Source organism: Papio anubis, chromosome 13 (genome assembly GCF_008728515.1).
Source record: "Papio anubis isolate 15944 chromosome 13, Panubis1.0, whole genome shotgun sequence".
Classification (NCBI taxonomy): Eukaryota; Metazoa; Chordata; class Mammalia; order Primates; family Cercopithecidae; genus Papio; species Papio anubis.
In genome coordinates this window covers 62,863,243-62,880,458 of record NC_044988.1, presented here as the reverse complement: position 1 = coordinate 62,880,458, position 17,216 = coordinate 62,863,243, and the positions used below count along the sequence as shown (strand labels likewise).

General features: G+C 46.8%; 1 protein-coding gene across 1 annotated transcript; it reads left to right on the top strand.

Annotated features, from left to right (window-relative positions):
• Positions 1 to 1,740: 1,740 nt before the first annotated feature.
• LOC101001258 (protein FAM205A) lies at positions 1,741 to 8,684 on the top strand. The gene is made up of 4 exons (XM_003911555.5): positions 1,741 to 2,439; positions 3,088 to 3,133; positions 3,670 to 3,730; positions 4,745 to 8,684. Exons 1-4 carry the CDS (start codon positions 2,296 to 2,298, stop codon positions 8,466 to 8,468), a joined length of 3,975 nt encoding a protein of 1,324 aa, XP_003911604.2. The 5' UTR covers positions 1,741 to 2,295; the 3' UTR covers positions 8,469 to 8,684.
• Positions 8,685 to 17,216: the final 8,532 nt, after the last annotated feature.

Here is a 17,216-nt window from a genome sequence, read left to right as displayed (position 1 = left end):
ACCTATATATTTATGCAAAGATTTATATTATATAAGGTTTATGTCAGCATTTTTAGAGCAAAATTATACGAAATATTCATGAATATGGCATTGAAGATGAACTGTGTTTCAGCCATATCAAGGAAAATATTAAAGACATTAAAGAAAATGATATGTTCAAGATATATTTATTTTAGTAAATGAAATAAGACTGTAATCCTAGCATTTGGGGGGGTTCAGGTGGGACTTGGGAGGCTGAGGCAAGAGGAACCGTTGAACCCAGGAGTTAGAGGCTGCAGGGAGCTATGATTGTGTCACTGTGCTCCAACCTGGGTGACCTTGTAAGAAGAAAGAAGAAGAAAGAAGAAGAAGGAAAGAGAGGAGGAGGAGAGAAAGGAAGGAAGGAATGGAGGGAGGAAGAGAGGGAGGGAGGGAGGGGAAGAAGGAGGAGAAGGAGAATAAGAAGGAGGAGGAGAATAAGAAGGAGGAGGAAGAGGGAAATAAGAGAGAAAAGTATCTATACTATGCTTCCCTTTGTGAATAAAACATTAAAATTCAATTTTTAATTTATGCTAGACTAGTCTGGAAAGATACACAAGAACCTGATACAAGTGATTGGCTGAGGGAATAAAATAAAAATTAGAGATGAGAGACAAGGATGAGGAGAGAGTATGTTATACCTTCTTCTATCTTTTGAAGTTTATACCATTTATATGTATGCTTACTTTAAAAAATCAATTAATCTAAGTGACTAAAATAAAATAAATGCAAAGGCCTTCCATCAAGGAGGCCTCATCCCTGCTCCTCCAATCTTTCTCACAATTGCTTTCCAATCCATTCATCTGCACCTCTGCTAAAGATAGACTGCAGTTTTTAGTATCAAATGAACTCTGGCACATTCCTTGGGGTTCTGCATTTGTTAGGAATTTTCTCTCCCACCTGGAACAGTCCTTTTCCCTATAACCTGTACTTTTAGACAAAACTCCAAAATTAATCTCCCCAGGAACCCTCTCTGACCAAAATGATCCCCTCCATGCATTCTCTCCCTTGAAAGGTTGAGACCTGAACCTCAATAATATATCAAATTATTTGAAATAAGTCATTGGCTCTTGATTCATGTAAATTTGTCTTTTGAAACTAGATTTTTAAGTGTCTTGAGAGGAGAAAGCCAACATGACTCAAAGTCCTTGTACCCTTGACATCACCCAGCTTCTGAAGGCTTACCATGCCAGTGGGGTAAAGGATGGGATACTGGATGAATGTTCAAAGATTTTGAGCCCAAGAATTTTTTTCTCCGCTTTTGGCTGTAACCATTCTCACCAAGGCAACACCTTCTAAAGATATTCAGAAATCATTGGCTGTTAGGGAAGTATTGCAATATTCATGGAGGTTAAGCAGGTAACATAAATGTATAAATTAATGGGCAGAGTATAGGAGTGATGGGTCCTGAGGCAAAAGTGGAAAACATCTGCCCTGCTTTAAAAGTTTCCAGAATCCAACTCAAGCAAACAATAAAAATCCTACAAGCAAACAGAATACATCCAGAGATGAACAGATCTGACCATAAGCAGCAACCAGTTTGTGACCCAAAGCCAGAAATGGCTACTAATCCATCTCTACAGGCATTCATCTCCCTGAGCAGGCAGAATGCTGTAACAAGGACAGAGGCAGCTCTAGAAAACCATGTTTGGACAGAACTCCAGAAGTGAGCCACATTAATGTGCTTCCAAAAGATTGCAGCATTTACAATCTCTCCCCACCTTGGCCTCTCCCTACCACCCTACCACATAAGCCGTGATCCCCTTCCTGCACCTCTGTTACCAATCACCCATTGCCTGAAACACCAAAGATCTCCATTTCCAAGCCATAACCAGACTCCACCCTCCCTAAATTCATGTGTGCTTCTCAGGTATATTTCCAAAACAAGTGGGAGAGTTAGTGGAGGTTCCTCTGGCCTAACCACCCCTTCTCATAAGCACTCAGTTTTCTGAGGACAGGTGACCACACAGTTGTGAAGGAGAGAGCTGAGCCATCAGGCTGGTATAGGGAGTGGAGAGTGAAGACGGACTAGGAAATAGACACTGCCTGTGGCACCTTCAGTCCCAGGCTCAAAACACCCTCATCTACAGACTGAATCACCACATGAGCTTCCCTACTACATGTGCCTTATGAAACAGGAGGGCTTTGTGATGCAGTCCTAGTTCCATCCTCTGTGAGGTGGACATGACAAGGCCTAGCACTGGAAGTCATTAGGCACCAGAACTCTGAATGCCCAGATATAGGGATGGCTGATCTCATGCTAATGAGGTTTAGACCATGTTGAGTCCTACTTTTGTTCTGTGGGATGTTGGATATCCCTTATACACATATGGCTCCATCTTCATCATTATTCTAATCATCTGGCAAGTGAAAAGGAGCCACCATGAATTGAACTTGGAAGCTAAAAGGAGCTGCTGCCGGGTAGGGCAACACTATGATTCCAACTGAACTAATTAAGCCTCAGATAATATGCTTTTAAACTCCAGAGTCCTTCCTTATTGACCCCACTGCCCCTCTCCCCCAAGTTTTATGCCATACCTTTAGTTACTTTTATAGTCTTTTCCTTCTCAGATCCTAAAAGTAATTCCTTACCAGGTCTTCCCTGAACCATACTCTAATTGAAAAGCCAAGAAGCTTTCCATTTGACTTGAATAGAGACCTAGATGATATGGGATCTATCTCACTGGATCTCAGAAGACCTCACAATATGGGAGATTTTTTTGGTTGGTGGCCCTTTAAGGTGTTTATAAACTGAAGTCTTTGGGTATTAGAACCACACACTCTTTGATCTGTACCATCCTTTCTCTTGCTTCATCCTCAGCATCCAGCAGGACTTATCTGGGAATCAGATGGGAGGTATAGAATATGGAAAAGCCTCCAGGTGAATCAGAAATAAGCAGAGAAGGAAAATGGGGTAAAAAGGTGGAACAGGCAAAGAAAATCCAGGAGAGTGTATAAAACACAGATAGATATACAGAAAGGGAGTGGAAAATATATGTAAGTCTCATTTTGGACAGGAGAAAGAAAATGGCGTCCCAGCTTCACATTCTAATGTTTTTGTCTTTTAAGCGTCACCAAAAAGTCAGGCAAAGAGCTAGAGATGCAGCATCAACAGGTAAAGTCCCAATCTCTCCTCTGACTCCCTTCCACTGTGCGTGTTTCCCATGAATCCTGTCCCTCTATGACCCCTGGAACCAAGAGCCAGGTGCTCTGCCACTGAAGGCTCCAGTTCCCCAGACTGAAACTTCCATGGGAGGGAAATCTTACCTCGGAAACATTCCAAAAGTCTCTACATTATTCCTTTGGGAATAAAGAACTGAGGAAATAGTGCAGATGTCCTTAGCTGTGTCATTTACTAGTTTTAAAACCTGTGGAAGTCACTTCATCTGTCAGTCTTGTTTGCCATAACATGGGCATCTGATGATTCTCTCACTCACAGTATGGTTGTTAAGGTCAAAAAAAAAATGGGCACAGGAGAACAAGTCATCAAGTCATGATTCATTACACTGTGCACAGAAAGGCCTTAAAGCATTTATAATTAGGGTTCTCAGTGTCTTCTTGCTGAGAGTCAAAGGCCTCCAACCTCCTATAGCTACTCTGAAAACTCTACCATGCCACTGTCTACTATAACATTGTCTTCTGGTTTCTCAGCTAGGAGACTTTCTCAGGAAGAAGCTGAGAAGCCACAAGAGCTGCTCTCTGTCATGAAAAGGTGATCTATTGCTGTTTGCAGTCTCTAAACACCAGCCTGGCCTGTGGTGATTTTTTCATTTAGCCTGGGGCAGGACTGAGGAGATGGAAAAATGGCTGGGAGGGAGACATACACAGTGGAGGCTGGTTCACTAGTTGAGAGGGTTGTAAAGGCATAATCATCTCAGGAGGAAAGAGTCACCCAATACTGATTTGGGATAGGGTCACAGTAATTCTGAAATTCAGGATTTTACTAGTACATTATTCATAAAAGACATTATATGGGGTTCTACTCAGTTCTGAGATACGTTATCCAATCAAGAGAATGGATTTTGCATGAGGAAGTCACCCATGTCGTATTCTCTTTACAGCTACACCCTTACATGCGCAGACTCAGCTGAGCAAGATGAACCCTGATGATATTACCTCCTTTAGTTCTATATTCAGGGAGTCCAGTTCCTGACATAGCCCTAAGACAGGAGCCTATCATCTTATCCTCTTAAGATTTCTAGAGAAAAAGATTGATTCCCAGGAGATGTTGGGTACATCATCAGGGATATCTCATAGTCCCCAGAATGCACAAGTACCACATAAACCTCATTTTCCACAGTTTAGATGTACTGAAAACTAGGCTTTGGGTTTCTTAGCCTCAAATGAGACTGCAAGACAGTTCTGCCTTGTGATATTCCTGGTTATGCCCCATAAACTAACCAACTGACTCTTCCACATGCTCGGTTCCTTTCTCCTAGTTCAGCTTCTCAACAAGGCCAACACAGAACTCAGCTCCCAGTCTTCTCTGAGGGCCGTGCCCTTCTGTGAGTTTTCTGAGGCCTTGTCCAACAAGCCCTAACCCGGAGCCCACCATACCTTACCAAATGCCATTTTCTTAAGAAGAAAAGTAGAGGAGTAGACATGAAGGAGGTATAGGCTTCTAGACTTGCAGGACTAGGGAAGGGCAACGCCAACCCTAGCCCACACTCTTCCAAGAAGGTAGATGTCACTCCATCATTAATGTTTGCCATGTTTCCCTTTCCAGCCTGGGCTGGCTTCCCCCGGAGGGAAGTGTGCGGCGAATCCTATGTACAGATCCCTGTTGCCAAATTTGCAGTGCCATGGCTCTGGAGATTCAGCAATTGCTGGTGGGTGAGAACGACCAGATCTCCCCAACTTTATCGAGGAGCCCATCACAAGTCTCTTCTTGCCTAGAGATCTTGTCTGTGTCTAGTGTATCCTTTGAGCAGAGTCTAGAGCTCCATTCTAGAAACACCAGAGAACTTTCACTGGCATCTGTAACCCCAACACTGTCACAATTAACAGATGAGGAATCTTTAACCCAGTCAGCTGCCCAGTCAACGTATGCAGATGGCATACAAGATTACTGGGCTGATCACCTCCAGCTAGGGCAGGAATTTCAAGTGCCAGATGTGCTCCGAGGCCCAAACACCACAGCTTCTTCAAGGCTTGAGGAGCCAAGGGTTCCACTGAACCAGGAGGAGATGATGCAGAGCAACCCCAGCTTTGTCCAGGGGAACCAAGGCCAGCATCACTTGAATTCCCAGGTCTCCTTGCTGTCCCTGAACCCAGAAACCCTGAACCTGACGCATCCGATGGCCTTGCATATGGTCCTCCCTGCCCACCTGCCATTTCTCAGTCCTGAAGTGCTGAGGCTTCTTGAGGTACATGTTAAAAAATGGATGCATTTCCAGAGGTGGGGGCTCCCCAGACGTGTGGAGGAGTCCCTGAGGCAGCTTATGCCAAACCCACCATTGTATTACCAATCTGGAAATGACCAGCCAGTTTCTTTCAACCTGAATAATATTTCTCAGGTCTCTCTTCATAGATTTGAGACCATTTCCCTCCAGACATGGTGTTCATGTGTGGCTGGCCAGCCCATCCAGACCTTCTGGGTTTCTGAATGGTCCACTATGAACCCAGAACAAAGACACCACTGTCAGCAAAGCCCAAACCCTATGGCTCTAGCCTTGCCCTCTCCAGCCCTTAAAGCCCTACATGACCCCCATCTACTGTCTGGGGGACAAGATAATGACTCAGGGAGTGATCTCCAGCAGAAATACAGCCAGCTATTCAGTGGGCTCCCTTCTCTGCACAGTGAGTCCCTGGTTGCCACTTTCATGGGATCTCAAGGCCTCCCCAAGAATGAATATGTGCCCAAGCCCCCTTTGAAGGATCCTTTTCTCTTCAACAAGCTCTCCTTCCCTCAACTGCTTCCTAAAACTCCACCCCAGTCAGCCCCACGCTCTTCCCTACTTTCCCCAAATTGGGTGTCTCCATCTGACCATCAACAAGCTCAGATCAATGTCCCATTTCTGACTCTGGCCGAGTATGAAGCCTTGGAGTGGCACCTGCTACAGAGGCAACTCCAGCTTCAGTGGGGCTGGCCAGCTGCCCTCCAGAGGTCTCAGCACACCCAGTGCCTCATGCAGCATGAGCCCTGTGGCAAAGCTCAGTCTCCTGAGACCATGACAACTTCCCAGCCAGGGAAGTCCATCTCAGTGCTCACCAGGGAGCTACTCTTCTTCCCGGAGCATGCCCGGAAGCTGCTGGAATTCCACATCCAGAAACAGTTGATTCACCATCGCTGGGGCCTGCCTCAGAAGATCCAGCAGTCCATCCATTTGCTCCTTACCTCCACTAACCAACAGACTGTGTCCTACAGCAGCACAGCCCTAGCCAATGTGAGCATCCCCCAGCCTGTAGCCCTAGAGGCCAACGGGGCTTGTGATGTGCTGTCACCCACTGTGGCCCCAGTGTCCATCCCCATGCCACACTTGTTAACCCAGGCCAAGGCAATATTGCAGAACCACATGGACTCCAAATGTGGACAGATCCACCAGGGCAAGATCCCTGCCTGTGTACATAGGTCCAGGGACTGCAGAATTCCTGGGGTCCTGGCAGTGGCTCCTTTACCCTGCATTCCCGAAAGCCAGGTCCTGGAACTGCAGGCAGCAAGTGACCCAGACCTACATCACAAAGTTATGCCCTGGATGCCAACGGCCCTTGATCAGCAGCAACAGGTCTTACCAGGTACTGTCACTCAACACCCTAAGCTGCTCCGAGTCTTGTCCGTGGAAGCCATTGAGAAACTGGAGACAACTTTACGGCACAAGTATCTGGCCTTCCTGTCAGGGCTCCCTGCTCTGTATTATGTGGCGCTCTCCAGGGCCCTGGCCCCGGCAGTCACTAGCCAATCTGTCATCACAGAGATGGTGCCTGTGCCTGTGGAAATCCCAGCAGAGCCTCTGACTCAGATGGTTGCATTTGAAGAACAGTGTATAAGCCTTGGGCCATGCCCTCAAGGCAACAATGAGACTTGTACAGACGTTGCAAAAGAATTCCAGTCTGTAGTGCCGGTAAAAGGAACAATGGAGACGCTGCCTCTAGAAAGCCAGACACAATCTGCTAGCCCCCACTCACTCCAGACACATATCTTGACCAAACTAAACTTCCACCTGAGAAAAAAGGTCCTAGAGATACAATGGGGAATTCCCATTAAGGCAAGGGAGTCCAGGGAACAAACTGCTGCAGCACCAGAGAACATATCCACACAGAAGTCTCTTGAAAGTCTAAACCACCAAGGGGAGACATTGCTCCAAGAACTGCCCATCCCACCAGACACTCTTCCTGCCCCTAATCCAGAATGGGTTCACCTTAAAGAACAGCTGGCCAATGACTTGAAGGCAGTGCAGCAGAACCAAAAGCAATCTAGTTCCAAAGCAGTACCCCATGGTTCTGCCCACTGGGTCTCCAGGATTTCACAACCCAGTGGAGACATGACAGAGGCCCACATGCTTTGTATTCGGATGGAGGCCAGTGTGAACAAGCCCAGCACGGAGGAACCTTGGGGCCCTGAGCCCCAAAGCCCTGACAAGAGCAAGGACCCAGCCCATGTCCCCATGCTAGCAGGAAAGAGAGAGGACCCAGAGGAAACCAAAGCAGCCAGGGACCATAGAGAAGGGGATGAGGGGTTTGGGCACTCCTCAACCAGAGAAGAAAGATGCCCTGCTGAAGACCAGAGGCCAGCAGGGATGCTTCCAAACCAGACACCCCGAGGCTTCTGGCGATGGAGCCGTAGCTTTCATCTTGCTGATCCCTGTCAACACAGCTCCCAGCATCACCCTCAGCTTAAGCTCCCACAGCTACCTCCACGATTCCCTGGGGGGAAAGAGTCTGAGAATGACCTGCAAGACAGTCAAACCAAGCTAAATGTCATCCTTGAACCAGTGACAATTCCTGAGAATGCCCAGACTGTGGTGCCCCAGGCTTCACAGAGTCAGCCTTTCCTGAGCCAACCAACTCAGGGTAAGCCTTTTCTGGGCCAACCTTTGCCAGGCCAGGTTTTGCATGGGCAGGTGATGCCAGCCCATACACAAAAGAAGCCCAGCCTTCCAGAGTCTAGCTTGAGAAATAAAATTAAATCTTTTCTGCAGCGTATTAACCCTAAGACAAAAGGCAAAGGGCATGAGGACTCCATGTTCTCAGCTGCTGCGAAGGTGGCCAAAACCAGAAAAGAAAATGTTGCAAACAGCCTGGCTCCAGCCAAGAGCCCTGTGGGAAGAAGTAAGACAGAGAAGCCAACAGGGTACTCCAAGGCCCAATCTTGTCCTTCTGAGAAGCTGGTGGGCCCAGCCTTCTTGGATGGTCCCCAGTCCCTAGACAACAAGCCGTGGCTACACTCCAGACAAGCTGGCTCTGCCTCAGCCCTGGGACACCTCCGCCACTGCCCTCATCACTGTCCTTGAGAGGCTTGTGCCCCCCAACGAGGGCACCCACCCTAGCTCCTGACCCTCAGTTCAGATAGAAACATTGGTCTGCTCAAGGAGAACACACAGAGCCATGAAAAAGAGTTTATAGACTCCCCAGCTGCTGCAGCCCGCCAGAGGACCAGTATCATCGTTTCCATAAATATGCTGATGGGGCAGGGTGCCACCAGAAATACACTCTCTATTTCTCAGCAATACGTTGCCTGTCTGCTCCTTATCTCCACTGTATTGTGTTAAGGGAAGGTGTGAGGGAGGGTAAAAAGAGCTTCCTGTCTAGGGAAGGAGCTTCAACCCACCATTCAGATGGTTCATTTTAGAGGAGTGCCACAGTATTCCCTCCTTGAGGAGATGCTTTTGTGTTTATCAAAACACAATATCTAATATGACAGATGTCAGATCCAGATGACAGACTCTCCTCTGACTTCTCCCTGTTTTTACTGGGAAGATCTTTTTAGAAAAGCCATCTTGGAGCTGGCTGTAATCCTGCTGCCTGTTTACTACCTCCACTGCCTCTCAGTTGCATGAAATGGAAGCCTCTTGGAATGAGATCACAGTAGAAAATGGAGAAGGGCTTGTCCCACAGGCCCAGGGTTTGGTAGGGAGCAGGGGCATGTAGTTGGAGGTCTGAGTACCTGTGACAAAAGCTGATTCTCATGCCTGACCAGGGCATAAGAATGGAGAAAAGACAGTTTGCTTGGTGCTAAAATGAGCCTAGAGCCAGGAGGCAAACCCAAGGCCCAAGTGCTTTGGGGAGGGATCACTGAGCTTGGTTCTGCTTGCCCTTAGTGTGATGAAGGGCAGGGACTTGAGCACTGAAGTTTCTGGGAAAGAACCACAAATATAAGAGATTTTCTAAACACATGTGAGCCTGTCAAGTTACTGCCAGCAGCTTATACCCAGCCCTACTGTTTCTATACCACCTGTGCCTGGAGTCCTTCTCTACCACCCTCCTTGCCATGATCCTTGCTCTTTGACTTTACCTTCACAGTAACTAACAGTGGGCACCCAGTCAACTGAAGCCCCACCCAGGATCTACCTGGTGCCTTTCCCGCAGGGGTTGACTCCTGCACTTTTTCCGGCCAAGGATGGCTCACCCTTCTACATCTCTTCATTGTGTGCCACTGCATTTCTGAAAACACCAAAGTCAATCACCTTGGCTGTCAAAAGAAGACAAGGCTTTTGGAAAGTTAACACAGCAAGTGACCACAAATCTAGAATTTAATGCCACACACGAGTCTAACAACGAGATCAGCTGCTCATAACTGAGGTGATGGGACTCTGGCCCTTTTGCCTCCCTCTAGGAATGTCCAATATTTTGCTACTCAGGGAAATACATAGTTATTATTAATTGAAATATTATGTGGAATTCTCTGAAACCTTTGGAATGAAATGAAGAAGTCCAAGAGGGAGGTTGAGTGGCAAGCTGAGATCTGTAAGGAGCTGCTAAGAAATGTAAGCCCCTCCAAATGATATCCTATTCACATTCTCCCTCACACACAGATTAAACAAAGTCCCTCCTACAGACCTGCTTTGGGAGGTCTCTCAGTGTAGCTTGCCATAGCAAGACATTCCTAGAGTTCTTTCCTGCTACCTTTTCAGTTGAGCCTCCCACCCCGATCTCAGCACCATCACTGGGTGAGTGATCCACCACCAAAGGCAGCTTTGGTAATCCTGGCCACACATCAAGCCTCTTAATAAGGGCCATCATACTCCTATTCCCTGGACCCTCTAAGGAGACCTAAGGGGACCTTGTCCTTCCTTCTCCAGTTACTTGGGTTAAGGTAGGCACTAGTCTCCCTGGAACCCCTGACCTCTTAAGGAGCCAAGGCAGAACAGACTAGCTCAAGGTTGTGCTTGCTCCACTCAATAGGTTAAACATGAGTAAAAGATTTGGGTCACCCCCTTCCCTCTGGAAGGAAATTTCTGGCTGAAGTGACCAAAGAATGATTTTAGGGCAAAATAATAAACATGAACAAAGGGCAATAAAACAGCACAAAGAAAATATTACAAAATTCTTGAGCAAGTGTTTTTGTAACTTTTAGGACAAATGTCTGACCCTGTGGGGAGAATGCAGATTTTAAGGTCAAAGTCACAAGAATGGAATGTGGGGAAAAATGAAGTTTAGAATTCTAGCTCGGATATTTGACGAGTTACTTAACATTTCTGAGCCCCAGTTTCTTTATCTGGAAAAGGGGGATAATTGTACATCCATACCCCAAACCTCAATTACTGTTAATGTACTGGTGATTCTCAAAGCCACATTTCTGACCCAGTCTTTCCCCTGAGCTCCAAACTATATATTCAACAACTGACACAAAACTCTATCTTGTTACAAAGACAATGCAAATTAATTCAAAACCTCTACCTCACCAAATTGATTTCCAAAGTCAGGGAATGTTATCACTATACATTCACTTTTTTGCTCAGTTCATACATCAAGACAGTCACTGGGTTCTAATCTGGATGACTCTCAAGTTAGACCCCTTTCCTCTATTTTTACTGACTTTCCTTGTAGTTAGTTTCTCATCCTTAACTTGCCTGAATGGTTAAAATATGCCTCATTACCCCAGGGCCTAAGAAAGTAGCTAATGCATAGTAATATCTTATATTAGTTGAATCCAACTCTGTGCTGGGGAGGCAGAGAAAGCGTTATATCTTTGTGACGAGTGCTATAAGGTGTGAGGTTGTGCCACAGGAGGAAGTAATTAGCTGGTCAGGAGGATCCCAGAAGGTCACAATAAAAATTACTTTGAAAAACATCTCACATTCAACCATCAAAATATTGGAGTACTTACTATGTGCCAAGTACTATGCCAAACACAACAAACAAGACACAAGCCTTGCCCCAGAGAAGCTCATCATCTCATGAGGTAGATAGTCTCATAGGTTCAAATTGCCTAATCAACATATATATTTGGATATCAAATTTTCACCTCAACCTATACAAAAATGAACTCTTGATTCCCTGCCCATCCACCACCATCATCCATTTACACACACCAAATCTGCTGCAATCATGGTATTTCTCACATTAGTTAAGGACAATTCCATCTTTCCAGTAATTCCGGACAAAAACAATAGTGTCATTCTTGAATTTTTTTCCCTAACAGTCCACATCTGTTCCATCAGTAAATCCTGTTGTCTTTACTTCAAAAATCCATCCAGAACATGACCACTTCTCACCCTCTCTACTGCTACCATTACTGCAGTCACTTCATAAGGTCTCCCTTTTATCCTGACACCATATCCCCAACAGTCTATCTTCAACATAGAAGCAAACCTGATGGTCCTCAGGGAGGGTCCTGGTTGCAGATAACAGACAGATGGATATAGATATAGATATAGATATAGATATAGATATAGATATAGATATAGACATAGATATAGATATAGATAAAACCATGCAACTGGATAACATCACCATGGAACTAAGTGTAAATGGAGAGATCTAAAGACTGGGCTAGGACACTGTAAAGTTAACTGGGAATAAAAGGAGGAACCAGTAAGTAGAGGAACAAAGAAGCAGTAGCCAGTGAGGTAGGAAGAAAAACAGAAGAGTGTGGTGTACTGAAAGCAAAGAGAGGAAAGTATTTCAAAGAGAAAGTGATCAATTGCATAACCAGTTGCCAACTAGTCAAGTAAGATGAACAGCATTCTATTTAAAAATATAGAGATCCTGTGCGACATTAAGAAAAATAGAATTAGATGAGTGATGAAGGTGTGACAGGAGTGGATTCAAGATACAATGGAAGGAGAGCAATTGGTGATAGCAAGTATAATCATGTATTCAAGGAGGTTTGTTCCAGAGAGGTGCAGAAAAAAGAGGAACTAGCAGAAAGAGAACATGGGATTCAGAAAGAGTTTTTGAAAAATATGAGATACATAGCACGTTGGATGTTGATGGGAAAGATTCAGTTGAGAAGGATAAACTGATGAGGAAAAGAGGGAAGAGCTACTGGAGCAATGTCCTGTTGTAGAGGACACAGAATAGAAGTGAATTCCCAAGTCAAGGGGCTGGCTTTGGCTAAAAGTACAGACACTGGTGGTAGATAGAAGGCATTGTTAATGAGAGGAGACTCTGTGGATGAGGGAAGAAAAAGGTTTCTTTTACATATAAGAGAGCATGGGCACAGACTCAGAGGTACGAGTGAGGAGCTGGGAAGGGGGTGTGGCTGTGGGAAGGGGGAATGGCATGCAGAGCCAAAGCTAGAAAGCAGGAGGTAGAGAGGGATTCTGGAAGTTACTATGGAAGGTTTTTATTAGGGCCCAAGCAGTTGGTGACAGTGTGAGTGGTAGGTGGGCGGGGAAAGGTGGTTAAAAGTTGCTGATGATATCTGTGCAGCAGGTGCTCTTGGAAGACTGTACCAGCAAGAGAGATCACAGAAAAAGCTCTAAATGCATGGAGGCTGAGCAAGAGCATGGGGCTGGAAATGGAGAAATAGGGCAAAGGTGGCTTCCCAGTGCTCAGTGACATGAGGGATCAAGTAGGTTATATGGGTGGGAGGAGAGGACAGGGAAGCAGGAAGACAAATAGGCTGCCCTGAGAAGATGGAAGGGACATAGATTTTGGACAGCTATTATCCCTCAGGAGATGGCACCTCCGCATTCCCCTTCTGACCTACCACAGAGGAGCCAAGAGCTAGACAAAGGGCAAGAAGTACTGTGACTTCTTTATGACATGTTTTGAGGGACAGTGGGATGTTCCTGGTTCCTAAGGAAACCCAGGATCACTCACCATCTCATCATCAGGAGGAGGTGGTGGCAGGACTTGCTTCCTCTGATAGGACCCCAGCATTTAGCACAATGTGTCCACTGCTTGAATACAGAAGATCCAGGATGGGAAGAAACATGCACGTGTCCCTGCTCTCAATGCTGATTCTGTGCCTAAGGGATGGGGGCCCAGCCCATGGATGGTCTCCAGGATGGAGAAGCACAAGGTTCAGGCCTGCTGAACTAACATTCAACAGGTGTTTTTCTAAAGCATCCCCAAAGAGCAAAGGAGGTCTTGTGACAGGCACATCCTCCCTCCCTGGTGGGAGCGGGGCAGGCAGCCACACAGCTAGGAGAATAGAGGGAGGCCCAGAACAAAGTGAATTGACTCAGGAGGGTCACAGCAGCATCAGGTAGGGAGCCAGGGGTTAGCATGCACACATCCTGGTTTAGGGTGGAGCGGGTCCTTTCCATGGTTCCCTGCAGGCTCCTACCTGCTTGAGGCCAGCATGGGCTCATGCTGCTGACAGAAGTCCCAGGGGCAGAGAAATGAGCTGAAACTGATAGCTTCAGGATTCTGAGTTCTTGGCAAAGTCAAGAGCTAAGAGAAATCAAGGTCATAGCCTATGACTTACGTGGAATGCTGATGGTGGGTGAAGCCTTGCTCATCCCATAATCCCTGCACAAATCCATGTTCTATCTTCCCCAGGGTGAAGAGAGGCAAGAAGCAAAAGTCACATGAAGGGTATAAACTCAAGAATTTACTACTTCAGATTTGGGGGTAGATGCTAGGAATACATCAGTGATTGCCTAGGATCTTTGGGTTCACCTTTGGCACACTCAGGTAACATCATGTCATGGTGAATGGCCCTGACCTTCTAGAGCTCTTCTCTTGGGCTTTCCAGAAGGGCACTTCAGAATTGGCTAGAGGGAATTTCAGGAAACCAACCACCAGCAATGGGAGGAGGGTGGCTTCTCCACAACATCATTTTTGTTCAACGCTGGGTTGTTGAGGGCAGGGACCATGGCTGCCTCACTTCTGTACCTGCTCACTGCAGCCCAGGCAGGGAAGGCAAGGGATACAGGATAAACACAGGAATAGACTCCATGGAGACACTGCTTCCTGCACCACATAGAAGGTGGCTGGGCCTCTGCTGCTTAACCAGCCAACCAGGGCCGAATGCTCTACCTGGCCGCTGGAGCCCATGGTCTAGGCCAGGCCTGTCATAGATGGAAGGGCCAGAATGGCCTCTGTGTCCACTGCAGGGACAGAAGAGAAGGGAGGACTTCCTTGAGCTCAGGTGGGAATATGAGAGGTAAGCACAATGCAGGCATGTAAAGTGCTTGGGGACACAAAGGAGCAGATGCCTCACAGGGCTGACCAGGCTTGCAGAGGTCTGTGCATTCTCATGCCCGAAGACAGTGAGGCCAGGACCCTGGGAAAGCATGGGAAGGGAGAGGGGGGCCTGGGAAGGGGCCAGTGAGATCGGTTTCCAGAAGGAGGGGTGGGTGCTGCCAACTGCCCCCCTTTCCTGACTTGTCCCTCTCCTCCACTATAAACTTCTCTCGTGTTCTTGCCTGGTCCATGGCCAGGCAAGCAGCATACTAGGGAATTTCCAGAGTGTGTCAATTCCAAGGTCAGGCCTAATACAAAGGCCACAGGGGCACGTCCCTGGGCAGGCAGACTGATCTATGGGAATCCAGACGGGGGGAAGGGAAGCCCCCCTTGCAGTAAATTGTGCTAGCAGCAAGTGTGTGTCAGGGGTGTGTCAGGGGAGAGGGGAAAGATACAGTGTGGGGCCAGGGCAGAATGACACACATACGGTTTTGCCATAATGGCAAAAACCACAATTACTTTTGCACCAACCTAAGAGTTCAGAGTAAGCACAGACATGTCAAGAAAGACACACTTACGTCTTCTTTGGACATGACTTGGGTGTTCTTGGACTCATGAACTTGGATTTGGGTGTTCATGAGTCCTTGAGTGTTCACGGATTCATGAACACCCTGCATGAGACATGCTCGAGCAAACACAGGCACAAACACAGAGACACAAAGACAGTTTTGCACACAACAGACAGCCCATCTTACAGACCCACAGACACAAATGCAGTCCAAATCCATCCTGCAAAGCCCCTCTCTTCCATAAATCCTCTAGGCTACCTAGACCAGGCTCATCTCTCCTTTAAACTCTGGTTTGTCATTTCTGTCCCATTGCTTGTCTTTAATAAGATAGTTTTGGATTCACGTGCATACCCCTGGTCTCAACAATGTGGCTGTGTTCTCTTAAAGAATATCAGGGTCAGGAAGAGAGTCCACTGCCCTCTTCAGCAGCCTCATCCTTCGCCTACACACCCATCACCCCGAGGGCCCCCAATTTACTTTTGGCTCCATCCTTGCAGGGTCCTGACTCTCAGACTCTTTGAGTTAACAGACACAAGGAAAGAACAAACCAGGCAGACACTTAGTCCAGGTTATCATCAGGAAACCATGAAGAATCAGGTCCTGGTTCCCCAGTTACAAAACCCTTACACAAGACATGATCTCATATGTAGCTCTAGCCTAAACTTTACGTTAACCACAATTCCACCCCTATCAACCATACCTCTAAACCCAACTCTAACCCCATTCCCAAAGAAACCTTTAAACCATAGTTTTTCAAATAAGAAGGAACAACTGTACCTCAGACAGGTAATGCTAGTCACTGTGATCCAAAATGTTTACATGGCCAAATAAGTTTGAGATAGAAAACTGATGTGCTCTCTCCCCAGCAGCTTAATGCCTACCTCCCCTAGCTGGACCATGGCCATAGTGACCACTCTGTACCCATGAACTGTGGAGGGCCCAGAAACAGCAAACAACCTGTCATCTATACAAGATTAACACCACAGGTTACGCATAAGCCTGAATCCCTCTCCACACTATCTTGAAAGCTTAAAATCAGCCTCCAACACGAAATTTATCTCCTTGGCTAAATTCTAAATGCCAGCAGTGCCTTACTCCAACCCTAACACCTTCCTTATCTAAGATACACCAAGTTCTATCAACAGGAATCACAAACCCAGTTCCAAACCCTACTTTAACATCACCATGATTCCCACCCTATCCTTACCACTACCTCACTCCAAACTGGAACCATAACATCAATGCTGTTCTAAGCATAATTCTAACTCTAACTATAACCCTAGGTAGCTACACATTGAGGAATACATACATCTATGCTAGGCACACACATATGTGTCCTATATACCCCCAGGAGCTCAGGAGCTCTTTCAATAACAGCTGCACAGTCCATGGGGCATCTTGTTCCTGGAAGACTCAATGCTCCCCTGGCAACCCAGGAGCAGCCATGCTCCCAGACCCTGTGACCCTTGTTGGATATACAGGCCTATAGGGCCCAGCCCACTCCAAATTCTGTTGCAGAACTAGCCCAGCCCTTGAGCTGAAATTCCCACCATACCCATTTGTGGCTCTTACCTGCCAAGCTGGGAGCATCTGCTGCCCTGGAAACTCTACCAGGCAAGAGCAAACAGGCCCTGAGGCTGAAGGGAATGTGGTCCTTTCCAATGTGGGGATTTCCAGACTCTTGCAACACCCAAACCTAGGATGTCGACTCCAGAACTGGCTGAGGTGCCTGTCCTAGAGAGGTAGTGGGCCTGCTAACACTGTGGCTGAGGTAGCTGTGAATAAGCACAGTTCCTCTTCCAGGATCTCAGTCTGGTGACAGAGTGTTAAATCTGAATTCATCATCACAGGTAGGGCTGAAGTCATGTATGGCTCACTCTCTTCTAGGCTACCTCAGTGCCTCCCTCTCAAGCTTCCAGGTTCACCCACAGACCGGAGTGTGGGCAGAGACTCACTATCCCATTCTTGTTCTCAGGGCAGCTGTTTTCCGACCTAGTTTTTCGTCCAGCAAGGTTTCCACCTCCAGCAAAACTTCCCTCCTTTCCTTCAGGGCTCCTAACTTTGTTTCTAAGCCACAGGACCAAGCATGGAGGCCCCAACATCTCCAGGATG